At 44.5% G+C, this 22,053-nt stretch overlaps 1 protein-coding gene across 2 annotated transcripts in view; it reads left to right on the forward strand.

Moving 5' to 3' along the window:
* Nucleotides 1–22,053, forward strand: part of B3GLCT (beta 3-glucosyltransferase) — a 632,866-nt gene that overhangs the window by 257,386 nt on the left and 353,427 nt on the right. Inside the window, exons 3-5 of one of the 2 annotated variants that reach the window (XM_068267035.1) lie at nucleotides 603–642; nucleotides 5,551–5,660; nucleotides 15,519–17,650. In XM_068267035.1, the coding sequence (XP_068123136.1) occupies nucleotides 603–642; nucleotides 5,551–5,660; nucleotides 15,519–17,195 (1,827 nt within the window). In that variant the 3' untranslated portion in view covers nucleotides 17,196–17,650. Of the gene's footprint in view, nucleotides 1–602; nucleotides 643–5,550; nucleotides 5,661–15,518; nucleotides 17,651–22,053 lie in introns of those variants that run through there. The other variant, XM_068267036.1, reaches the window with a different exon arrangement.

The following is a 22,053-nucleotide window of genomic DNA, read 5'->3' on the forward strand; positions in this document are numbered from 1 at the left end:
TATTCGTTGGGAACCCATAATTCCAGCACATGGTATTACCAGAAGCCTGCAGAGGGAGACTTACTACACTTGGCACATTAGGATTGATACACCTGTGTTAATGCATAGCACGACCGTGATACACATTTAGCATGCAATGTGACACGTGCAAAGGTTTACGCGCGTAAAGATTTACGTGTGCGTGCTAATGAAGGTTATCACGCGGTAATGCGCGCACTTTGCCACGTTACCGCGCACACGTCAATCTTTATTCTCGCAAACCCTCCTGCGCGTCACATTACGTGCTAAATGCATAGCACGTCGTGCTATGCATTAGCACGGCTTTGTGAATCAAGGCTACTGTCTGCAGCATGAGGAGCTTCTCTACAGGGATGCTGAAGGGGGAATAGGGAGTGGTGGTGTCTTACTGGGGTAATAATAGTCAGGTTTTGTTTACCATAAGTGCTTTGGTTTGAAAATCCTTTGAAACCTTTATTTTATCTCCTACAAGTGTAAATAAACTGGGTTTACATACCATAACTTAAATCTGTTTAACTTCTTATACATTTTCGTTATATCCATATGCACGTCCCTTCTAATTTTTCACTTTATATTTTTTACAGAAACATGAGAAAAATGAGCTGCGAAATCCGACTCCATTGGGTAAGTTATTCATTCTGTCGAATGACACTTTTTTGAGAACGGTACCTCAAATCATTTTTGATTTTTTGTTGTTGTGTGTTTCACATTGTAAAGAGGCTTAGGACTTTGCAGCAACCAGATGTGGAAAGGTTGTGTGTGTGTGTGTGTGTGTGTGTGTGTGTGTGTGTGTGTGTGTGTGTGTGTGTGTGTGTGTGTGTGTGTGTGTGTGTGTGTGTGTGTGTGTGTGTGTGTGTGTGTGTGTGTGTGTGTATATGTGTGTGTGTGTATATGTGTGTGTGTGTGTGTGTGTGTGTGTGTGTGTCTCTGTCTGTCTGTCTGTCTGTGTGTGTACGTGTGTGTACGTGTGTTGGTTGTCTGTCTGTCTGTGTGTGTGTGTACGTGTCTTTGTGTGTGTGTGTGTGTGTGTGTGTGTGTGTGTGTGTGTTTTAAATCAAATGGTGAAAATTTCAGATTAATTTGAATTACTAACAGTATAAAATTCTAATAGGGCAAATAATTATACAAGGAGTTATTATTATTATTTAATATTTATATAGCGCTGACATCTTCTGTAGAGTATATTGTCTTGCCACATAACTGTCCCTCAGTGGAACTCCAACCCTACCGTAATCCCTACCATAGTCTGATGTCTATGCATGTATTGTGTAGTGTATGTATCGTAGTCTAGGGCCATTTTTGGGTTAAGCCAATTAAGTTATCTGTATGTTTTTGAAATGTTGGAGGAAACCCACGCAGACATGAGAACATACAAACTCTTGTTTCAGAGGAGTGGAGACAAATTAAATTTGTCAATGAAACTGTGTATTTCTGAAGGCCATTAAAAAAATTGGCATTCAAAACTATAGCATATCTTTGGACAAAAACTAAAATCCTTCATTGAACGGAGTTCCTGTATATGATGCAAAGTGTACATGGCTTGAGATGCCCATCAACGATGTAGCTTTAAGTGTACAAACTTCCCAAGTCTCTATAGTGGAAGGATAAGCTGAGAAAGTCTAGGTCCACACTAGACATGGGTGCAGGACGGAGCCAGCGGTCCGTGATCCAAGCCAAGGGAACGCAAACGGATCAATGCTGCCTTTTTGCAGCATACTTTTTTGATCCGTTTGCATTTTGTTTTGTTTTTTGGCTGAGGGGGTAGCAGGCCTGGATGGAGGTGGCAGTGGGGAAAGGGGACTTCACCCCCCCCCCTCACCTGGGTCCTCTGTCCCCGCTTCCCCCTCCAACTACATGAGGCAAAAATGTAAAGTATGGCAGCAGCGAGCGGGGGGCTTAACTCCTTCTCCTACTACTTCATCCACTCCCCGCGTCACTGCCGCCCTCTATTTGGCTGAGGGGGTAGCAGGCAGGATGGGGCTGGCAGCGGGGAAAGGGGACTTCAGCCCCCCCTCACCTGGGTCCCCTGTCCCCACTTCCCCCTCCAACTACATGAGGCAAAAATGTAAAGTATGGCAGCAGCGAGCGGGGAGCTTAACTCCTTCTCCTACTACTTCATCCACTCCCCGCGTCACTGCCGCCCTCTATACTTCGGAAGGCGGCATTGCAGGCAGTGATGCGGAGAAAGGAGGAGGTAAGCTCCCCGCCCGGCTGCTATACCCCTCCAGCATGGCGGCCCCCTCTCTCCCCACAGGCTCTGACATAGAAACGGATCCGTTTCTGTGTCCAAATCTGCCGGTGTAGAGGGGGATCCTTTTTCCTATTGCCTACCACTACCCCTGTGTGTATCAGGTTCCAGACCCGTTGCATGAAAATGCAGCAGATCCGGACCTTCCACAACGGTTTTAAAAACTGGTTCCCGCAAACGCAGACTGATCCGGTTTTTGTTTGGGTGAAGACTGCTGCTATTTTTAACATTGCTATCGGTGGCTCCAGTTTTGATCCGGTTTTAAAAACGGAGCCACAGATAAGTTTCCGGACCCAGTGTGAACTAGCTCTAAACTAAAGGTGGCCATATACTGGTCGATTTGCCATCAGATTCGATCAACAGATAGATCCCTCTCTGATCGAATCTGATCAGAGAGGGCTCATATGGCCACCTTTACTGCAAACAGATTGTGAATCGATTTCAGCCTGAAACCGATTACAATCTGTGGAGCTGCTACCGCACCCCCCCCCCCCTCCCTCATACATTACCTGCTCCGGCCGGTGCGAGTCCCCTGGTCTCTGCTGTCTTCTTCTCGCTCCGGGCTCCAGCTACTGAACTTCCTGTCCAGGGGAAGTTTAAACAGTAGAGGGCGCTCTACTGTTTAAACTTCCTGCCGGGACAGGAAGTTCTGTGTAGCAGGAAAGGCCCGGAGCGAAGAAGAAGACCGCAGAGACCAGGGGACTCGCGGCGGCCGGAGCAGGTAATGTGTACCCGCTGTATTGCGTCGGGCATTCGAACGGCGCTAACGATGCACTCCCGACCTGCCGGCGACCGAGGAAAATCTCCTGCACGGATGGGGCGACGGGAACGATCGATTTCGGACGGAAATCGATTGTTCTGTCAGCGGTGTGTGCGTGGCAATTTCACAGCCGTTTCGATCACTGTGATCGAAACGGCTGTATATCGGCGGGAAAATAGTTAGGTGTATGGGCCCCTTTGCTTTGAACAGATAATTAGGATAGTCCCTCATACTACATTGATGTGGAAAGATTGTCAAGATTCGTGTCATTGATGTGTACCTATGGAAGTTGTTGACGGGACAGGCAGCTTTCCTATGTTAGCCACACATCTTATCCACAGATCTAAATTAAAGGACACAAGCTGCCAGCTCACATTCCCACTCACTGAACGAGGTGTAAGGCATGTTCAAATGAAGCTGGAGTGAACTCTCACCCTAAAGACTAATGCACGGGCCGATGCGCCCTTATCAATCGAGCCGCTGATGGCTCGATTGATAATTTCCGACAGGTCCGATGACCCACCGGATCGATACCCTGCGGGCGGACAATAGTGGGGAATCGAGCAGAAGATAAGGAGCGCCCGTGGGTATGAGCGGGAACCTATCTGGCCAACCACCCGCGGGGATGAGCGGAGACTCGGCGGGAGTCGATCCGGCAGCTAATCGAGCCGCCGGGTCGACTCGTGTATGCCTAGCATAAGACCAGCTCCTACCGGACATGGGTGCTGATATTAACCTATAGCATAATGATTCACTGAATCAAAATTTGAGGCAGCAGCATCAGTCACTTGCTTCAGACTTGTAGATAAGATAGGCAGGAAACAAAGTATTTGACTAGTGTTGGTGTTCGAATTTTGGCATAGCTGATTCAAAACACCAGATTACTTCCACTTGCTGCTGGTCAGGAGAGTTCACTGCCTTGCTAGTTACGTTGCGTTTCATGTAACTGATACTTTATCCTTCCAATCCGGAAGGAGCAAGTATCGGGGTCACATGAAATGCAACATGACTCCCAAGGCACCAGTGACTGCCTCCTGACCCTGTCCGCTTGTGTAGTGCTCAACAGTGGCAAGCGGGGAGAATTCAGGTGTTTTGAATCAGCTATTCAGCCAAATTTTAACACCATTGTTATCTGTGACAATTAATAAATATTTAAAATGTGAAAGCTTATTCCTGTGTAGCTCTGTGTTGCTTCCTACTGTCTTTCTTGTTGTTTTACTTCTTAGCCAACTAAAATGTGATTATAATAATCTGAGATCAAATATCCCTTTTTGGGGCTTCTTGGTATGGTGGTACCTGTCGGTCTAAAATAAGTTAGTAACTTTGTATTTCTGACTGTACAATATTTGTGTTCGCCAACCAACATGTCTGCAAGTGAACCTGAGGTGAGAGTGATAGGGAGGCTGCCATATTTGTTTCCTTTTAAACAATACCAGTTGCCTGGCAGCCCTGCTGGTCTTTTTGGCTGCAGTAGTGGCTGTGTAACACCAGAAACAAGCAATGTCAAAAACACCTGATCTGCTGCATGCTTGTTCAGGGACTACGACTAAAAGTATTAGAGACAGAGGATCAGCAGGGCTGCCAGGCAACTGGTATTGATTAAAAGGAAATAAATATGGCAGCTTCCATATAACTCTCACCTCGTATTCACTTTAAAATGAGGACCTAACTAAATATCTATTCAGTCTATTTTTAAAATGGTTGACACAAGGAACAGTTATCTTAACATTTGCACAATAATATTATGTGTGGAGCCAATTTTATTACATTCTTGTCCAGGTCATCTTAAAGAGGAACTCCAGTGAAAGTAATGGAATAAAAAAAAGTGTTTAATTTTTACAATAATTATGTATAAATGATTTAGTCAGTGTTTGCCCATTGTAAAATCTTTTAAATCCCTGATTTACATTCTGACATTTATTACATGGTGACAGTTTTACTGTTGGCAGGTGATATAGCTGCTGCATGCTTTTTTGGCATTTGGAAACCGCTGTAAACAGCGATTTCCCACAATGCAACAAGGTTCACAGACAGGAAACTGCCAGGAGTACCACGGTCCTCGGAGTTTCTTGTGGGAGGAGTTTCACCACAATATCAGTCATACAGCGCCCCCTGATGGTCTGTTTGTGAAAAGGAATAGATTTCTCATGTAAAAGGGGGTATCAGCTACTGATTGGGATAAAGTTCAATTCTTGGTCGGAGTTTCTATTTAAAGCTCTGGGGGTAGAGGAGTTTTGAAACTCCCTGTAATTTTCTACAGAGTAGCTATTTGTACAGAGACTTTATTCAGAAATATTAGCCCCTTCCTCCTCTCTAGGCAGAGTACATTGGCAATTCTCAGAAAACACGGTAGGTATTCCCTCTGACAGGGCTGGAGCTATCTTGCAGATTTCTGAACATGAGCAGGTGGTAAACGATTCCTTTGATTATGGAAGCCAAGGAAACCCATTTCCTTTTATGTGTTGGTTACAGGTAGTAATTTCCCCTTTTTCATTGAAATGTTCTGACTTTTCTTCCCTGATAGAACTTGGAGACATTGTCATTGTGATACAGAGTCAGAGTAATTCTTTCCACAAGAACAGAGCGCAGGAGCTGAGAGCAGACATCCTGACACAGGCGGCAGCAATCAGGACGGTAGGTCACCTTTTTTCATCTTCCATTCTATGCACCAAATTTCAAGAGATACAAGGGCTGATATTCTATATGCCTCAAGCTCCGGGTTTTGGACATGTTGGGCTGATGTGTAGATTCTTTCTATCTGTAATTGTCTGATTACTTTGCATATGATTCAAAATGTACGACAGTATGTGACTGTTCAGGAGAATGGGCACAGAAGTGTGGCTACTACTGGCATCCAGCAGATGTTGGTCTGTGAGCAGACAGTGTTCCTTATATACACTCTTATAATCCATGTAGTCATTGTTTTTGCATGAATTACCTACTGTATAGCTGCTTACGGAGGTAGTAAGTGCAGCTTTGAAGTGGTAGCCATACATCTAGGGCAGATTCCACCAAGAGACTAATCTCTCTGTAATCGAATCTGATAAGGAGCTCTGTCAGCTGCAATTTCATGCTGAAATCGATCAGGAATCGGCCTTGTGACGCTGTATCTGACCGCCTTGCCGCCCTGACACTGCCCCCCCTAATATTAAATACCCCCCAGTGCCTCGCGCAAGCTTTACCTGTCCACTTCCCCCGCTTGTACCCTGCTGGCTCCGGGCGTTCTCTGTTCTCTACACACGCGCCACGTGGTTGCCTAGTAACGTGGCCGTGTGATGTCTGACATCATACGCGCACCCTTACTAGGCAACCACGTGGGGCACGTGTGTATGGAGAGTGTAGTGTGCCTGGAGGATAAGCGAAATCTGCGGACAGGTAATATATAACTTGCACCGGGGGAGACCTTTAACATTAGGAGGGACAGCACTGGGGGTTTTGTCTCATTTGTTGTTCGTCCAGAAATTGCACGTCGTTACTGCCGCACACCTGATCGAGCAAGTCAGCACATCTTGCAGCATGTGCGATCGACTTATGTGGCCAATTTCGTCCTGAAATTGGTTGCATTGTCGGTCAGGCATGCACTCGGCGGCACCGATTTTCATCTGATCATAATAATTTAATAGGATGCTCGATCGACCGCCAAGTTGCCTAATGTATGGCCACCTTTACTGTATAGAGTCAACTATAAGTCAAGAATTAAACTACAAATGCTACAACTTAAAGTGGAATATAACCCAGAATGTCTTCTTTGCTCTAAAAGATTATTTACAGCATATAATATACTAACACAATGTTTTTTTTTTTAGTAAAACAGCATTCAAAGGGTTACATCACAGGGCTGACTCTTTCTTCTGCAGGGAGAACCCGCATCCGAACTGCTGTTAAAGGAATACTATCGATACTGAAGTGTTCTAAAATGACAATGTACAAATAATGTCTAAGTAGCTGTGTAAACATTTTCCTTCTTTTTATGTTAAATATCAGAGGCAAAAGCTGTAATTTATTGAGGGTAGGATTTAGCTATATTGGGACAAATCAATTGCAGAAGGGGTGTCTGCTTCAATGGACAGTCAGAGTTGCATATCAGACTACAGAAAGCAAATATCAAACATATCAAACTCTGAAAGCAAAAACAATATGAAAAAGCTGTGAGAATTGGTTACATTTCCTCTGCTCTCTTCAGACACTTCAGTCAGAAACAGAGCTCCCAACAGCTGCAGCTCCTGTGTCCTGTCTCTCTCTGTCACACATAGAGCTGCACATAGAGTTAACTGATCAAGTGTGAGGGGAATTTCCCCTCTCCTCATGGCTCAGTCAGCCATCAGTTTTGGCTCAGTAAAGTTTGAATGTATTTTGCTAACAGTAAACAAAGAAGTTGCTACTAAAATGTATACACCAGTACTTAGCAGCACTTCCCAAATAATTCCTGTGTCAATTGAAAAAAATATGTGAATCGATAGTATTCCTGTGAAGCGTATCTTGTGTACACGTTCTTTACTTGATACATTTATGTAAACATTCTCTGGCTGTGCAGGTCTTCAGCTGATGAGTGCTGGGGTGAAACACAGGTCAGAAATCACTGGTGGCTGCATTCACAACAGAATTACAACAGTTATGAATAAAATGCACCAGCAGCTTTCAAAGTAAATTAACTGAACTTTGGGAAGTTATAATATCTAAATAAATATTAATACTTGTGCACAAAAGCAAATATGATAATTGTATGGGTCATAAAAAGTAGGAAAACACATTTCTGTTGAAAATTTTGTCAGAGTTTTAAACCGCTTTAAGCCTCTGCACATGCTTACAAAATGGCAATTTTATTAGTGGCATACAAAATTCAAAATGCGGTACCAAATTGACCCAATAAAATCCCATTTAAAACCAAAGACCAGCACATGGAACTACACTGTAACTAACGTGTGCTGGTCTTTGGTTTGAAATGGGATTTTTATGGGTCATTTTGGTACCGCATTCTGCATTTTGTATACCCCTAATAAAATTGTCATTTTGTAAGCATGTGCACAGGCTTCAGTTGTGGTATTTGTAGTTTAATACTGAGAGTTACAAACTGAAGCAGCTCCTCCGCAGAGAAGTGCATTTATTAACTGGTTGGCCACCCACAAATTTCTATATTTTGTACAAGTCAAATTTAGGTTTGATTTGCTTAACCACTTGAGGACTACAGTCTTTCTAACCCTTAAGGACCAGGCACTTTTTTTCCACTCAGACCACTGCAGCTTTCACGGTTTATTGCTCGCTCATACAACCTACCACCTAAATGAATTTTGGCTCCTTTTCTTGTCACTAATAAAGCTTTCTTTTGGTGCTATTTGATTGCTCCTGCGATTTTTACTTTTTATTATATTCATCAAAAAAGACATGAATTTTGGCAAAAAAATGATTTTTTTAACTTTCTGTGCTGACAATTTTCAAATAAAGTAAAATTTCTGTATACATGCAGCGCGAAAAATGTGGACAAACATGTTTTTGATAAAAAAAAAACCATTCAGTGTATATTTATTGGTTTGGGTAAAAGTTATAGCGTTTACAAACTATGGTGCAAAAAGTGAATTTTCCCATTTTCAAGCACCTCTGACTTTTCTGACCCCCTGTCATGTTTCATGAGGGGCTAGAATTCCAGGATAGTATAAATACCCCCCAAATGACCCCATTTTGGAAAGAAGACATCCCAAAGTATTCACTGAGAGGCATAGTGAGTTCATAGAAGATATTATTTTTTGTCACAAGTAAGCGGAAAATGACACTTTGTGACAAAAAAAAGAAAAAAAAAAAGAATCCATTTCTTCTAACTTGCGACAAAAAAAAATGAAATCTGCCACGGACTCACCATGCCCCTCTCTGAATACCTTGAAGTGTCTACTTTCCAAAATGGGGTCATTTGTGGGGTGTGTTTACTGTCCTCGCATTTTGGGGGGTGCTAATTTGTAAGCACCCCTGTAAAGCCTAAAAGTGCTCATTGGACTTTGGGCCCCTTAGCGCAGTTAGGCTGCAAAAAAGTGCCACACATGTGGTATTGCCGTACTCAAGAGAAGTAGTAGAATGTGTTTTGGGGTGTATTTTTACACATACCCATGCTGGGTGGGAGAAATCTCTCTGTAAATGACAATCTTTTGATTTTTTTACACACAATTGTCCATTTACAGAGTTATTTCTCCCACCCAGCATGGGTATGTGTAAAAATACACCCCAAAACACATTGTACTACTTCTCCCGAGTACGGCGATACCACATGTGTGGCACTTTTTTGCACCCTAACTGCGCTAAAGGGCCCAAAGTCCAATGAGTACCTTTAGGATTTCACAAGTCATTTTGCGGAATTTGATTTCCAGACTACTCCTCACGGTTTAGGGCCCCTAAAATGCCAGGGCAGTATAGGAACCCCACAAATGACCCCATTTTAGAAAGAAGACACCCCAAGGTATTCCGTTAGGAGTATGGTGAGTTCATAGAAGATTTTATTTTTTGTCAAAAGTTAGCGGAAAATTGATTTTTATTGTTTTTTTCACAAAGTGTCATTTTCCACTAACTTGTGACAAAAAATAACATCTTCTATGAACTCACCATACTCCTAACGGAATACCTTGAGGTGTCTTCTTTCTAAAATGGGGTCATTTGTGGGGTTCCTATACTGCCCTGGCATTTTAGGGGCCCTAAACCGTGAGGAGTAGTCTGGAAATCAAATTCCGCAAAATGACCTGTGAAATCCTAAAGGTACTCATTGGACTTTGGGCCCTTTAGCGCAGTTAGGGTGCAAAAAAGTGCCACACATGTGGTATCGCCGTACTCGGGAGAAGTAGTACAATGTGTTTTGGGGTGTATTTTTACACATACCCATGCTGGGTGGGAGAAATAACTCTGTAAATGGACAATTGTGTGTAAAAAAATCAAGATTGTCATTTACAGAGGTATTTCTCCCACCCAGCATGGGTATGTGTAAAAATACACCCCAAAACACATTGTACTACTTCTCCCGAGTATGGCAATACCACATGTGTGGCACTTTTTTGCACCCTAACTGCGCTAAAGGGCCCAAAGTCCAATGAGTACCTTTAGGATTTCACAGGTCATTTTGCGAAATTTGATTTCCAGACTACTCCTCACGGTTTAGGGCCCCTAAAATGCCAGTTCAGTATAGGAACCCCACAAATGACCCCATTTTAGAAAGAAGACACCCCAAGGTATTCCGTTTGGAGTATGGTGAGTTCATAGAAGATTTTATTTTTTGTCACAAGTTAGTGGAAAATGACACTTTGTGAAAAAAACAATAAAAATCAATTTTCCGCTAACTTTTGACAAAAAATAAAATCTTCTATGAACTCACCATACTCCTAACGGACTACCTTTGGGTGTCTTCTTTCTAGAATGGGGTCATTTGTGGGGTTACTATACTGCCCTGGCATTTTAGGGGCCCTAAACCGTGAGGAGTAGTCTTGAAACCAAATGTCGCAAAATGACCTGTGAAATCCTAAAGGTACTCATTGGACTTTGGGCCCCTTAGCGTACTTAGGGTGTAAAAAAGTGCCACACATGTGGTACCGCCGTACTCAGGAGAAGTAGTATAATGTGTTTTGGGGTGTATTTTTACACATACCCATGCTAAGTGGGAGAAATATCTCTGTAAATGACAATTGTTTGATTTGTTTTACACACAATTGACCATTTACATAGAAATTTCTCCCACCCAGCATGGGTATGTGTAAAAATACACCCAAAAACACATTATACTACTTTTCCTGAGTACGGCGGTACCACATGTGTGACACTTTTTTGCAGCTTAGGTGCGCTAAGGGGCCCAACGTCCTATTCACGGGTCATTTTGAGGCATTTGTTTTCTAGACTACTCCTCGCGGTTTAGGGCCCCTAAAATGCCAGGGCAGTATAGGAACCCCACAAGTGACCCCATTTTAGAAAGAAGACACCCCAAGGTATTCCGTTAGGTGTATGGCGAGTTCATAGAAGATTTTATTTTTTGTCACAAGTTAGCGGAAAATGACACTTTGTGAAAAAAAACCAATAAAAAATCAATTTCCGCTAACTTTTGACAAAAAATAAAATCTTCTATGAACTCGTCATACACCTAACAGAATACCTTGGGGTGTCTTTTTTTCTAAAATGGGGTCACTTGTGGGGTTCCTATACCGCCCTGGCATTTTACGGGCCCAAAACCGTGAGTAGTCTGGAAACCAAATGTCTCAAAATGACTGTTCAGGGGTATAAGCATCTGCAAATTTTGATGACAGGTGGTCTATGAGGGGGCGAATTTTGTGGAACCGGTCATAAGCAGGGTGGCCTTTTAGATGACAGGTTGTATTGGGCCTGATCTGATGGATAGGAGTGCTAGGGGGGTGACAGGAGGTGATTGATGGGTGTCTCAGGGGGTGGTTAGAGGGGAAAATAGATGCAATCAATGCACTGGGGAGGTGATCGGAAGGGGGTCTGAGGGGGATCTGAGGGTTTGGCCGAGTGATCAGGAGCCCACACGGGGCAAATTAGGGCCTGATCTGATGGGTAGGTGTGCTAGAGGGTGACAGGAGGTGATTGATGGGTGTCTCAAGGTGTGATTAGAGGGGGGAATAGATGCAAGCAATGCACTGGCGAGGTGATCAGGGCTGGGGTCTGAGGGCATTCTGAGGGTGTGGGCGGGTGATTGAGTGCCCTAGGGGCAGATAGGGGTCTAATCTGATAGGTAGCAGTGACAGGGGGTGATTGATGGGTAATTAGTGGGTGTTTAGGGTAGAGAACAGATGTGAACACTGCACTTGGGAGGTGATCGGACGTCGGATCTGCGGGCGATCTATTGGTGTGGGTGGGTGTTCAGTTTGCCCGCAAGGGGCAGGTTAGGGTCTGATTGATGGGTGGCAGTGACAGGGGGTGATTGATGGGTGGCAGTGACAGGGGGTGATTGATGGGTGATTGACAGGTGATTGACAGGTGATCAGTGGGTTATTACAGGGAAGGACAGATGTAAATAATGCCCTGGCGAATTGATAAGGGGGGGTCTGAGGGCAATCTGAGCGTGTGGGCGGGTGATTGGGTGCCCGCAAGGGGCAGATTAGGGTCTGATCTGATAGGTAACAGTGACAGGTGGTGATAGGGGGTGATTGATGGGTGATTGATGGGTAATTAGTGGGTGTTTAGAGAAGATAACAGATGTAAACAATACATTTGGGAGGTAATCTGACGGCGGGTTTGCGGGCGATCTAATGGTGTGGGTGGGAGATCAGATTGCCCGCAAGGGGCAGGTTAGGGGCTGATTGATGGGTGGCAGTGACAGGGGGTGATTGATGGGTGATAGGTGATTGGCAGGTGATTGACAGGTGATCAGTGGGTTATTACAGGGAAGAACAGATGTAATTAATGCACTGGCGAATTGATAAGGGGGGGTCAGAGGGCAATCTGAGCGTGTTGGCGGGTGATTGGGTGCCCGCAAGGGGCAGATTAGGGTCTCATCTGATAGGTAAAAGTGACAGGTGGTGATAGGGGGTGATTAAAGGGTGATTGATGGGTAATTAGTGGGTGTTTAGAGGAGAGAATAGATGTAAACAATGGATTTGGGAGGTGATCTGATGTCGGATCTGCGGGCGATCTATTGGTGTGGGTGGGTGATCAGATTGCCCGCAAGGGGCAGGTTAGGGGCTGATTGTTGGGTGGCAGTGACAGGGGGTGATTGATGGGTGATTGATGGGTGATTGACGGGTGATTGACAGGTTATCAGGGAAGATAGATGCATACAGTACACAGGGGGGGGGGGGGGGGTCTGGGGGGGGGTCTGGGGAGAATCTGAGGGGTGGGGGGGTGATCAGGAGGGGGCAGGGGGCAGGGGGGGATATAAAAAAAAAAATAGCGTTGACAGATAGTGACAGGGAGTGATTGATGGGTTATTAGGGGGGTGATTGGGTGCAAACAGGGGTCTGGGGGGTGGGCAGGGGGGGGTCTGAGGGGTGCTGTGGGCGATCAGTGGGCGGGGGGGGGGCAGATCAGTGTGTTTGGGTGCAGACTAGGGTGGCTGCAGCCTGCCCTGGTGGTCCCTCGGACACTGGGACCACCAGGGCAGGAGGCAGCCTGTATAATACACTTTGTATACATTACAAAGTGTATTATACACTTTGTATGCGGCGATCGCGGGGTTAACATCCCGCCGGCGCTTCCGTACGGCCGGCGGGATGTTACGGCGGGTGGGCGGAGCCAGTTGCCGGGGGAAGCGCGCGTCATCAATGACGTGATCGCTCCCCCGGCATGCCTAAAGGACGCGCCGCCTGAAGGCGTATTGCGGTCCTTTAGGCGTCCACTTTGCCGCCGCCCATGGGCTGTGGGCGGTCGGCAAGTGGTTAAAGGGACTCCGAGCAGTGCAGAAACTATGGAAAGATGCATATCATTTAAAAGCTCTCTTTCTCCTCTTTCCAATGATATATAAACCACCACCCTATGTCTTTTAGTTTTCGCTATTTTCGCGATTGAAATTGCCGCGGCCGCGATTTCGATCGCGAAAAGAGAGAAAACTAAAAGGTGTAGGGCAACGATTTAGGTGTCGTCAGAAAGAGGAGAAAGAGAGCTTTAAAATGATATCCATCAAGCCATAGTTATATTGTATTACACAGGACTAGGGTTGCCGCGGTTTACCGGTTTCACGATATATCGCGGTATTAATTTACATGGTAACCGTACCGTGCACATTTCCGAAATACCGGTTTGCCCTATTTCCGGGTTGACGTCAGGCGCTGGCTGCGTACGCGTCCTGTAATGATGACGCGAGTGCGACCTGCCGCGACCGCGGCATGTAATTTAAACGCTGCTCCCCTAGCGGCTGGAGCGCACACGCATCTACGCACCACGTAGGCACGTACTCCTCCTCCTGCCTTCCCGCCCAGAGTCTGTGAGTGCTGCGTACTGCCGCTGCGTAGCTTGTACGACCCAGGAGGGAGCCATATTTCCAGCCAGGCCAGCAACAAAGTAAGGCAAGGGGGAAACGCCCTAGAGCCACCCTAAAGGAAAAAATAAGGGCATCGCCACGCCAACGCCAATTCGCCACCACCACCACCTTAAGGGTATGCATCCAGCCCCACCTGACCTCATGGCCTGCCGCCTGAGAGCCTCCCCCACTGTGTCTGACTCTGGGGCCTGGGCCTGCCTGCCACTGCCAGCCTGAGCCAGCTAGGAAAGCAGACCCTGGCTGCATGGTGCACCTGCTGCATGTATTTAGAGAGTTTAGCCTGTGTGAGTGCAAGCAAGTCATTTGATCCCCAATGTGTCATCATCTCTGAGACTGAGTCTGACTACCACCTGTGCTGTGCATAAGCTCGTCTGATCACAAGTTGTAATTTGATCTCTCCCAGTCCTTGTGCCACTGCCACTGCCACGGTGCCACCAATAAGCTAGTTGTAAAAGAGAATTGCACTGCAGAATGCTTCCTGAGGAGGATTTCCACCAGCCACAGATCATGCAGGCTGAGGCATCAGAAATGCAGCCAGCTGAGTCAAGAAATATGCAGGATGCTGATCCTAAGATGCACAGAAGAAGTAATATGCAGGAATAGGAAATTGAGCTACACAAAAGCATGCAGGCAACAGAGCCACAGCAAACGGCAGAAAGAATCCTGCTCCATCCACCAAATAAAAAAGTCAAATCTGCAGCATGGGAACATTTTGGATATCCCAAAAACGACCGTGGCTTTGTCATGGAGGACGGATTTCCAGTATGTCGCAATTGTGGGCGAAAAGTGGCTGCCAAAGGAGGAAACACCTCGAACATGTTGGCTCATCTCCGAGAACACCATCCCTCTGTGTCTCACTCTCTACAACATAGCAAGGTATGTATCCATCCATTCCCATTTCAATTTCCTCACTGCCTAATTTTTTATCAATGCTGCATTATTGCTGTGTACTTTAACTTTTAGGCCTGTGCATGCCTGTGCAACCAGAGACGAAGCACCCTCATGTATTTTACGTTTTTTTAACATATATCAGTGGAAAAGTTGCAACATTATTAGAGAAAACACCCTGACCTGCTCTCTGTTTCATTATTTACTGTCAGCTTGCTTCTTATCAGCCCTGATAAAATTCCAGAGACCCCGACTGTCTGAGCGCTGTTCAGTCTGTCTTTGTTCAGGAATCTTTATAGGTGAGTCTCTTTTCTGTGCTGTCTTTTCAAGCCTAAGCCTGCCCCCTTCCCCTTGTGGCTCTGCTGCTCATGAATCATTATCTGCCTGTGCCTGAGTCATTATAGCAAAGCCAGACTGAATGCTCAGTCTGGGATTTTATCAGGGCTCATGGGCTGATCAGAAGCAATCTGAATGAACAGTAAATAATGAAACAGAGAGCAGGCCAGGGTAGGTGTTTTCTCTAATGTTCCAACTTCCCACTAATATGGTAAAAAACATGAGGATGCTTTGTCTCTGCTTTACTTTAAATGTAAATTATATATACATATTTTAGTGAGTGATTTTGTGGTAATTGTTTCTTCTTTCTGTAGGATGAAGCTAAGAAGACTGAATATTCCAGCACTGTTCAACCAACTGTCATGCAGTCATTTATAAAGGGAACAAAATTAGACCCCAAGTCTAAACAAGCCAAAGATTTGAACCGTGCTGTGGCATACTTCATTGCCAAGGACATGATGCCCTTAAGATTAGTGGAAAAACCTGGCTTTCTACACCTGATGAAAAAGGCCATCCCACTGTACAAGGTGCCATCAAGAACATACTTTTCCAGTAATGAAATACCTCGCATGTACAAAGAAGTGAGATCCAGTGTTGAACAACAGCTGAAGGAAGCTATGTGGTATGCAGTCACCACAGACCTGTGGACCAGTAGCAGTGGAGGAGGGGAACCATTCATTAGTTTTACAGTCCACTACCTCTCTTCAGATTGGAAACTGATATGTCATTGCTTGGAGACTCTCTTTTTTCCAGAAGACCACACTGCAGAACACATCTCTGAAATGTTTGACAACATTCTCCAAGATTGGAATCTTCCAAAGGAAAGCCTGTGTGGAATTACTACAGACAACGCGTCAAATATGAAGAAGGCCTTTTTAGAGTTCCCTTGTGTTTGGCTCACATGTTTTGGACACAATTTAAATTTGGCCATTAACAAAGTCTTGAAAATGCAAAGGGTAGAATCAGCTGTCAGAGCCTGCCGACATTTAGTACAGGGTTTTTCTAGGAGTTGGAAAAAGAAAAGAGATTTAAAAAAGAAACAGTCAGACCTGGAACTTCCTGAGCATGCCCTAATCCATGATGTGGTAACAAGGTGGGGATCTACATTTGAGATGATCTCCAGGTTCCTGGAACAGCAACAGGCTGTCTGCGCAGTGCTGGCCATTGACCGAGGTACATGGCACCTCATGCCAAAAGACAGCGACATTGCCACTCTTGAGAATGTCAACAAGATTCTTCAACCACTTCATGAGCTCACTGATGCCCTTGCCTCTGAGAAACGGGTCACACTGTCCTCACTCACACCAATACTTGAGCACATTGGCAATGAAATCCTTAAGGAGCAAACTGAAGACAGCATACTTACCTCACAGATGAAGACTATAATGAGGGAAGACTTGCTAGAAGGGAGATACACAGAGTCAATGCAACGTGTGTTGCACATCTCCTGCTTACTAGATCCGCGATTTAAGAGAAGCTTTTGTAAAAACCTGGATGACACAGTTGAGGCATGTATTGAAGAAGCTGAGAATCTTGCACCAATGTCACACTCACTAGAAGAATCCACTCCAGTAAATGAAGGAGCAGAGGGAACAGAAAGCCGTAGCACTACCAGTTGTACCAGTACCACCACCACCACTAAGAAAGAGAAGGGTCTATCTGGGTTGCTACAGCGAATCACATCATCCCGGCAGAACAAGGCAACATTAGGAAATGAAAACATTCATGAAAAAGTGCTGTCCGAAGTGTCCATGTACATATCTCTTCCTACTATCAGCAGTGACGCTGACCCTCTTTCTTGGTGGAAAATGCATAGGCAAGAAATGCCTCTTCTGGCAAATGTGGCAAGAAAGTATCTCTGCATACCTGCAACAAGCGTGCCTTCAGAGAGAATCTTTAGTACCAGCGGACATATCCTGTCTCCTCAGCGGTCAAGGATGAGCCCTGAAACTCTCAACATGCTTACATTTCTTCACCATAACCTGGCCTAAACAAATACATGTTAATCTCCGACTCTCATGATGAGTTGTGAATGTGAATTTCATGTCAGATAGATGGGTCGAATTGGATAATTTCCGACAGGTCTGATCTGATTTCCGATGGTTTTTCTGATTGATTTGCATTGATCATGTAAGTGGTCAGAAAATCAATCAGGAAATCGGATCTGTCTGAAATTATCTAGTATAGGTCGACCCATCTGTCTGATGGGAAATTGCATGGTGCACAACTTTAGTGACTGTAATATACTCATTGAATACCAGTCTGGTGGTGGTGGTACTGGTACTCACTCAGCCCAGGGCCTGGCATAAAGTGTCTGTGAGTGACTCTGTGTACTTACTTACTGTTGTTGGCAATTTTGAATTGACCTTCACTTATCGTATTGCTGATGTTTTCCATGGATTAGGGCATGCTCAGGAAGTTTCCATGCAATTTCATGTCAGATAGATGGGTCGAATTGGATAATTTCCAACAGGTCTGATCTGATTTCCGATCGTTTTTTTGATTGATTTGCATTGATCATCTAAGTGGTCAGAAAATCAATCAGGAAAACGATCGGAGATCCGATCGGATCTGTCTGAAATTATCTAATATAGGTCGACCCATCTGTCTGATGGGAAATTGCATGGTGCACAACTTTAGTGACTGTAATATACTTATTGAATACCAGTCTGGTGGTGGTGGTACTGGTACTCACAAAGCCCAGGGCCTGGCATAAAGTGTCTGTGAGTGACTCTGTGTACTTACTTACTGTTGTTGGCAATTTTGAATTGACCTTCACTTATCGTATTGCTGATGTTTTCCATGGATTAGGGCATGCTCAGGAAGTTTCCATGCAATTTCATGTCAGATAGATGGGTCGAATTGGATAATTTCCGACAGGTCTGATCTGATTTCCGATCGTTTTTCTGATTGATTTGCATTGATCAAGTGGTCAGAAAATCAATCAGGAAAACGATCGGAGATCCGATCGGATCTGTCTGAAATTATCTAGTATAGGTCTACCCATCTGTCTGATGAGAAATTGCAGTGCACATTTTAGTGTGTAATAGTGTACTACTCATTGAATAGTACCAGTCAGTCTGGTACCCAGCCCAGGGCCAGCCAGGCATAAAGTGTCAATTAGCCCTGTAACTGTTGTTGGCAATTTTGGATTGAACTTTAGTTAATCTCATGATCTGTTGGAAGGGTCACTCTCCATGGGAAGATTTACCCTCAGCTCTGCTCTTGCTCTGTTGGCAATTGGATTGACCTTTAATTATTGTATTTTTGGTGTTTTCCATGCAATTTCATGTCAGATAGATGGGTCGAATTGGATAATTTCCGACAGGTCTGATCTGATTTCCGATCGTTTTTCTGTTTGATTTGCATTGATCATCTAAGTGATCAGAAAATCGCTCAGGAATACGATCGGAGATCTGATTGGATCTGTCTGAAATTATCTAGTTATAGGTCGACCCATCTGTCTGATGGGAAATTGCATGGTGCACAACAAGACTTCAGGACAGGTTCTGGCTGTAATATAATACAATGCATGGCATGCAATTTATTACACGTTAATAAAAGTTAAGATTAAGAACCAATTAAAGTGGAACTGAACTCAGAAGAACGTTCTCCTCTGTGCTCCAAAAGATATGCAACAGCATGATAACCTTTTCCTTGTTATACCTGAACCTGATACAATTCCTAAAATAAATCTGCACAGTTTAGCAGATAGACATAACATACTGTACTTTCTCATTTTCAAATGGCCTTATTATCTGCCCTAGTGCCCTCTCTTTGCCATAGGCAGTCATGTGACACACAGGGGAGAGATCAGATTACAACTTGTGATTATTAGAGTTTAATCATCATTAGACACAAATGAGGGGGAATTAAACAGGCTAAACTCTCTAAATACATACAGGGTGCATTTATCTATGTGTTTTTTCAGTCCTATGCAAGAGTTCAGGTCCACTTTAAGAATGACAGCCAGCAAAATAGCAAATTGCTCTGTTGTGAATTTTGGATTGACCTTTACTTTTTGTATTGTTGGTTTCAAGCATGACAGGAGGTCAGACACTAACCCTTAAGGGTTTAATAAAGAGGAGTTTGTTTAAATTTGACTGTCTCATTTTTATAAGGGTATTTGTAATGAGAATAATTGTACAATACCGTATACCGTGATACCGTCATACCGCGGTATTTTTTTTGACGGTTATCATACCGTCAATTTTCATACCGTTGCAACCCTACACAGGATGACACTTTCCCCAGTGTCAGCAGCTCCATTCTGCTGAATGCAGCTGCTGACTTTGACAAAAAGTCGCCCTGTGTAATACAATATAACTATGGAAAGATGGATATCATTTTAAAGCTCTCTTTCTCCTCTTTCTGACGACACCTAAATCGTTGCCCTACGCCTTTTAGTTTTCTCTATTTTCGCGATCGAAATCGCGGCCGCGGCAATTTCAATCGCGAAAATAGCGAAAACTAAAAGGCGTAGGGTGGCGGTTTATATATCATTGGAAAGAGGAGAAAGAGAGCTTTAAAATGATGTGCATCTTTCCATAGTTTCTGCACTGCTCGGAGTCCCTTTAAAGAGAACCTGAACTGAAAATAAAAAGTCAAAGTAACCATACATAGGTCATACTTACCTCCTGTGTAGTCTACTCCTCAATCTCTTTATTATTTATTTATTTATTGTATTTATAAAGCGCCAACATATTACGCAGCTCTCTTTCTCCTCTCCTGCGTCCTGTTTGTCCACTGTGATCAATGGAATTCTCTATCCTCCATTTTAAAAATGGCCATTACCCCATAACAGCTTCCTGGTCCACACACTGTTAAACGGTTATATCACCCATTTGAGCCATAGGGAAACTTGGACATTACTTTGCACATTCAGTTGGTACTGATAGCTGCTGATATATAACTGACAGCAACTGGTATATTTCAGTTCTGACAAAATATTGTCAGAACTGGAAGGGCTCACTGTAAAAAGAAAATGGTGAGCTTCTGAGAGGAACTGACTGTGAGGTAAGTATGTAATATTCATTTGCAGCTACATCATGTGTTTATTTTAAATAATACAACAAATACCTATGTTATGTTCCTTTTTTTCCTTTCTCTACCTGAAAGAGTTAAATATCAGGTATGTAAGTGGCTGACTCAGACAGGAAGTGACTACAGTGTGACCCTCACTGAAATTCCAACTATAAAACACTTTCCTAGCAGATAATGGCTTCTGAGAGCAGAAAAGAGATAAAAAAGGGTTAATAATTCATAGATTTTAGCTCTGGCATACTTCAATGAATGTGTCATTGAGCAAAAACAATAAAACAGTTAAAACTTAAAAAGTAGATTTAAACATAAAATACAACTGTGGAATATCTTAAAAAGTAATTTTTATGAGAAGGAAGATCGATACAATCGTTTATTTCATTAGTTTTTTTTTTTTTGCCTCGGGTGTCCTTTAAGTAAACTGTAGAGGGAGACTTACATTTCTGGCTTATAGCCTTATAAAATGCAGTTGCTACTGTCCCCATTTGCGGAGTCCCTCTCCTACTAGCCCCTACTCCCCCTGCTGCTGATAATAGCATTCTGAAACTAATTTGGTCAAGTGCCAATGCTGGAAATCATTGCAGCTCTGCTTCCCTCCTGCCTGCATCAATCTGTCCTTCACGATCACTGCTCCTGCATGTACCATGCCCAGCCAGTCAAGGACCTCACACTGCACTTCCCGATATGAATGTTCTGCCAGTGCCTCCTTTCCTGCATTGATGATTTCTGCTCCCAACACTCAGCAGTTTAAAGAGCCCGTCTGCTAGTAAGGTAAACATGCTCTTGCACCAGTGCTGATAGCAATGTTCTATCACTGCTACAAGGTTTTCTGTTTGCAGAGCCCCTCTGCTACTAGGTACTAACCTCTGCTGCTGTTAGAGTATGTCCACACTTGTCCATTAAGGATCGGGTCCATTTCAAATGGTTCCGTTTTTCTAAACTTTTTTTTTTCTTCCCCCGTTTTTTCCAAAAATGCATTTTTGCAGCACAAGTTTCCAGTCCGTGGAAACGTATGCCCAGCCGTGGGGGGAAAGGAGGCCGCCATGCTGGAGGGGGTAGCAGCCAGGACGGGTGACAGCGGGTGGCGGGGAGTCCCCTCTCACTCACCTGGGTCCCCCGTCCCCGCTCCTCCTCCAGCTATTTGCGCAAAAACTAATGTATAGGGGCAGCAAGCGGGGAGCTTACCTTCTTCACCCGCTCGCCACATCACTTCCTGCAATGCTGCCCTCCGAAGTATAGAGGGCGACATTGCAGGAAGTGACGCAGCCAGCGGAGGAAGAAGGTAAGCTCCCCGCTCGCTGGCGCTATACATTAGGTTTTGCGCAAGTAGCTGGAGGGAGAGCTGGGGACGGGGAACCCAGGTGGGGACCCCCTCCCCGACGCCCATTGTCACCCCTGTCCTGGATGCTACCCCCTCCAGCATGGTGGCCCCCTCCCCACCCACAGGCTGTGACACAGAAACTGATCCATTTCTCTGTCCAAAACCGCCTGTGTAGAGGGGGATCAGTTATCCTGTTCCCCTGCACTAACCTCCGTGTATCCGGATCCATGTGCGTTCCGGGAAAATGCTGCAAATCCGGACCATCCGTTCAGGTTTTTAAAACGAATCCCCCTGAACGTAGTCTGTTCCGTTTCTTGGTTGGGTGAAGACAGCTGCTATTTTTATCATTGGTATCCGGGGCTGAAAAACGGAGCCACAGATACGTTTTCGGAGCAAGTGTGAACCTGCCCTTAATGTTGTTCGAGGCAAAATACCAGGGCCCATATGCAATCAGTTTTTTCTCCTGTGTTTTCTCCTAGGAGATAATT

This window comes from Hyperolius riggenbachi, chromosome 2 (assembly GCF_040937935.1).
Source record: "Hyperolius riggenbachi isolate aHypRig1 chromosome 2, aHypRig1.pri, whole genome shotgun sequence".
NCBI classification, from domain to species: Eukaryota; Metazoa; Chordata; class Amphibia; order Anura; family Hyperoliidae; genus Hyperolius; species Hyperolius riggenbachi.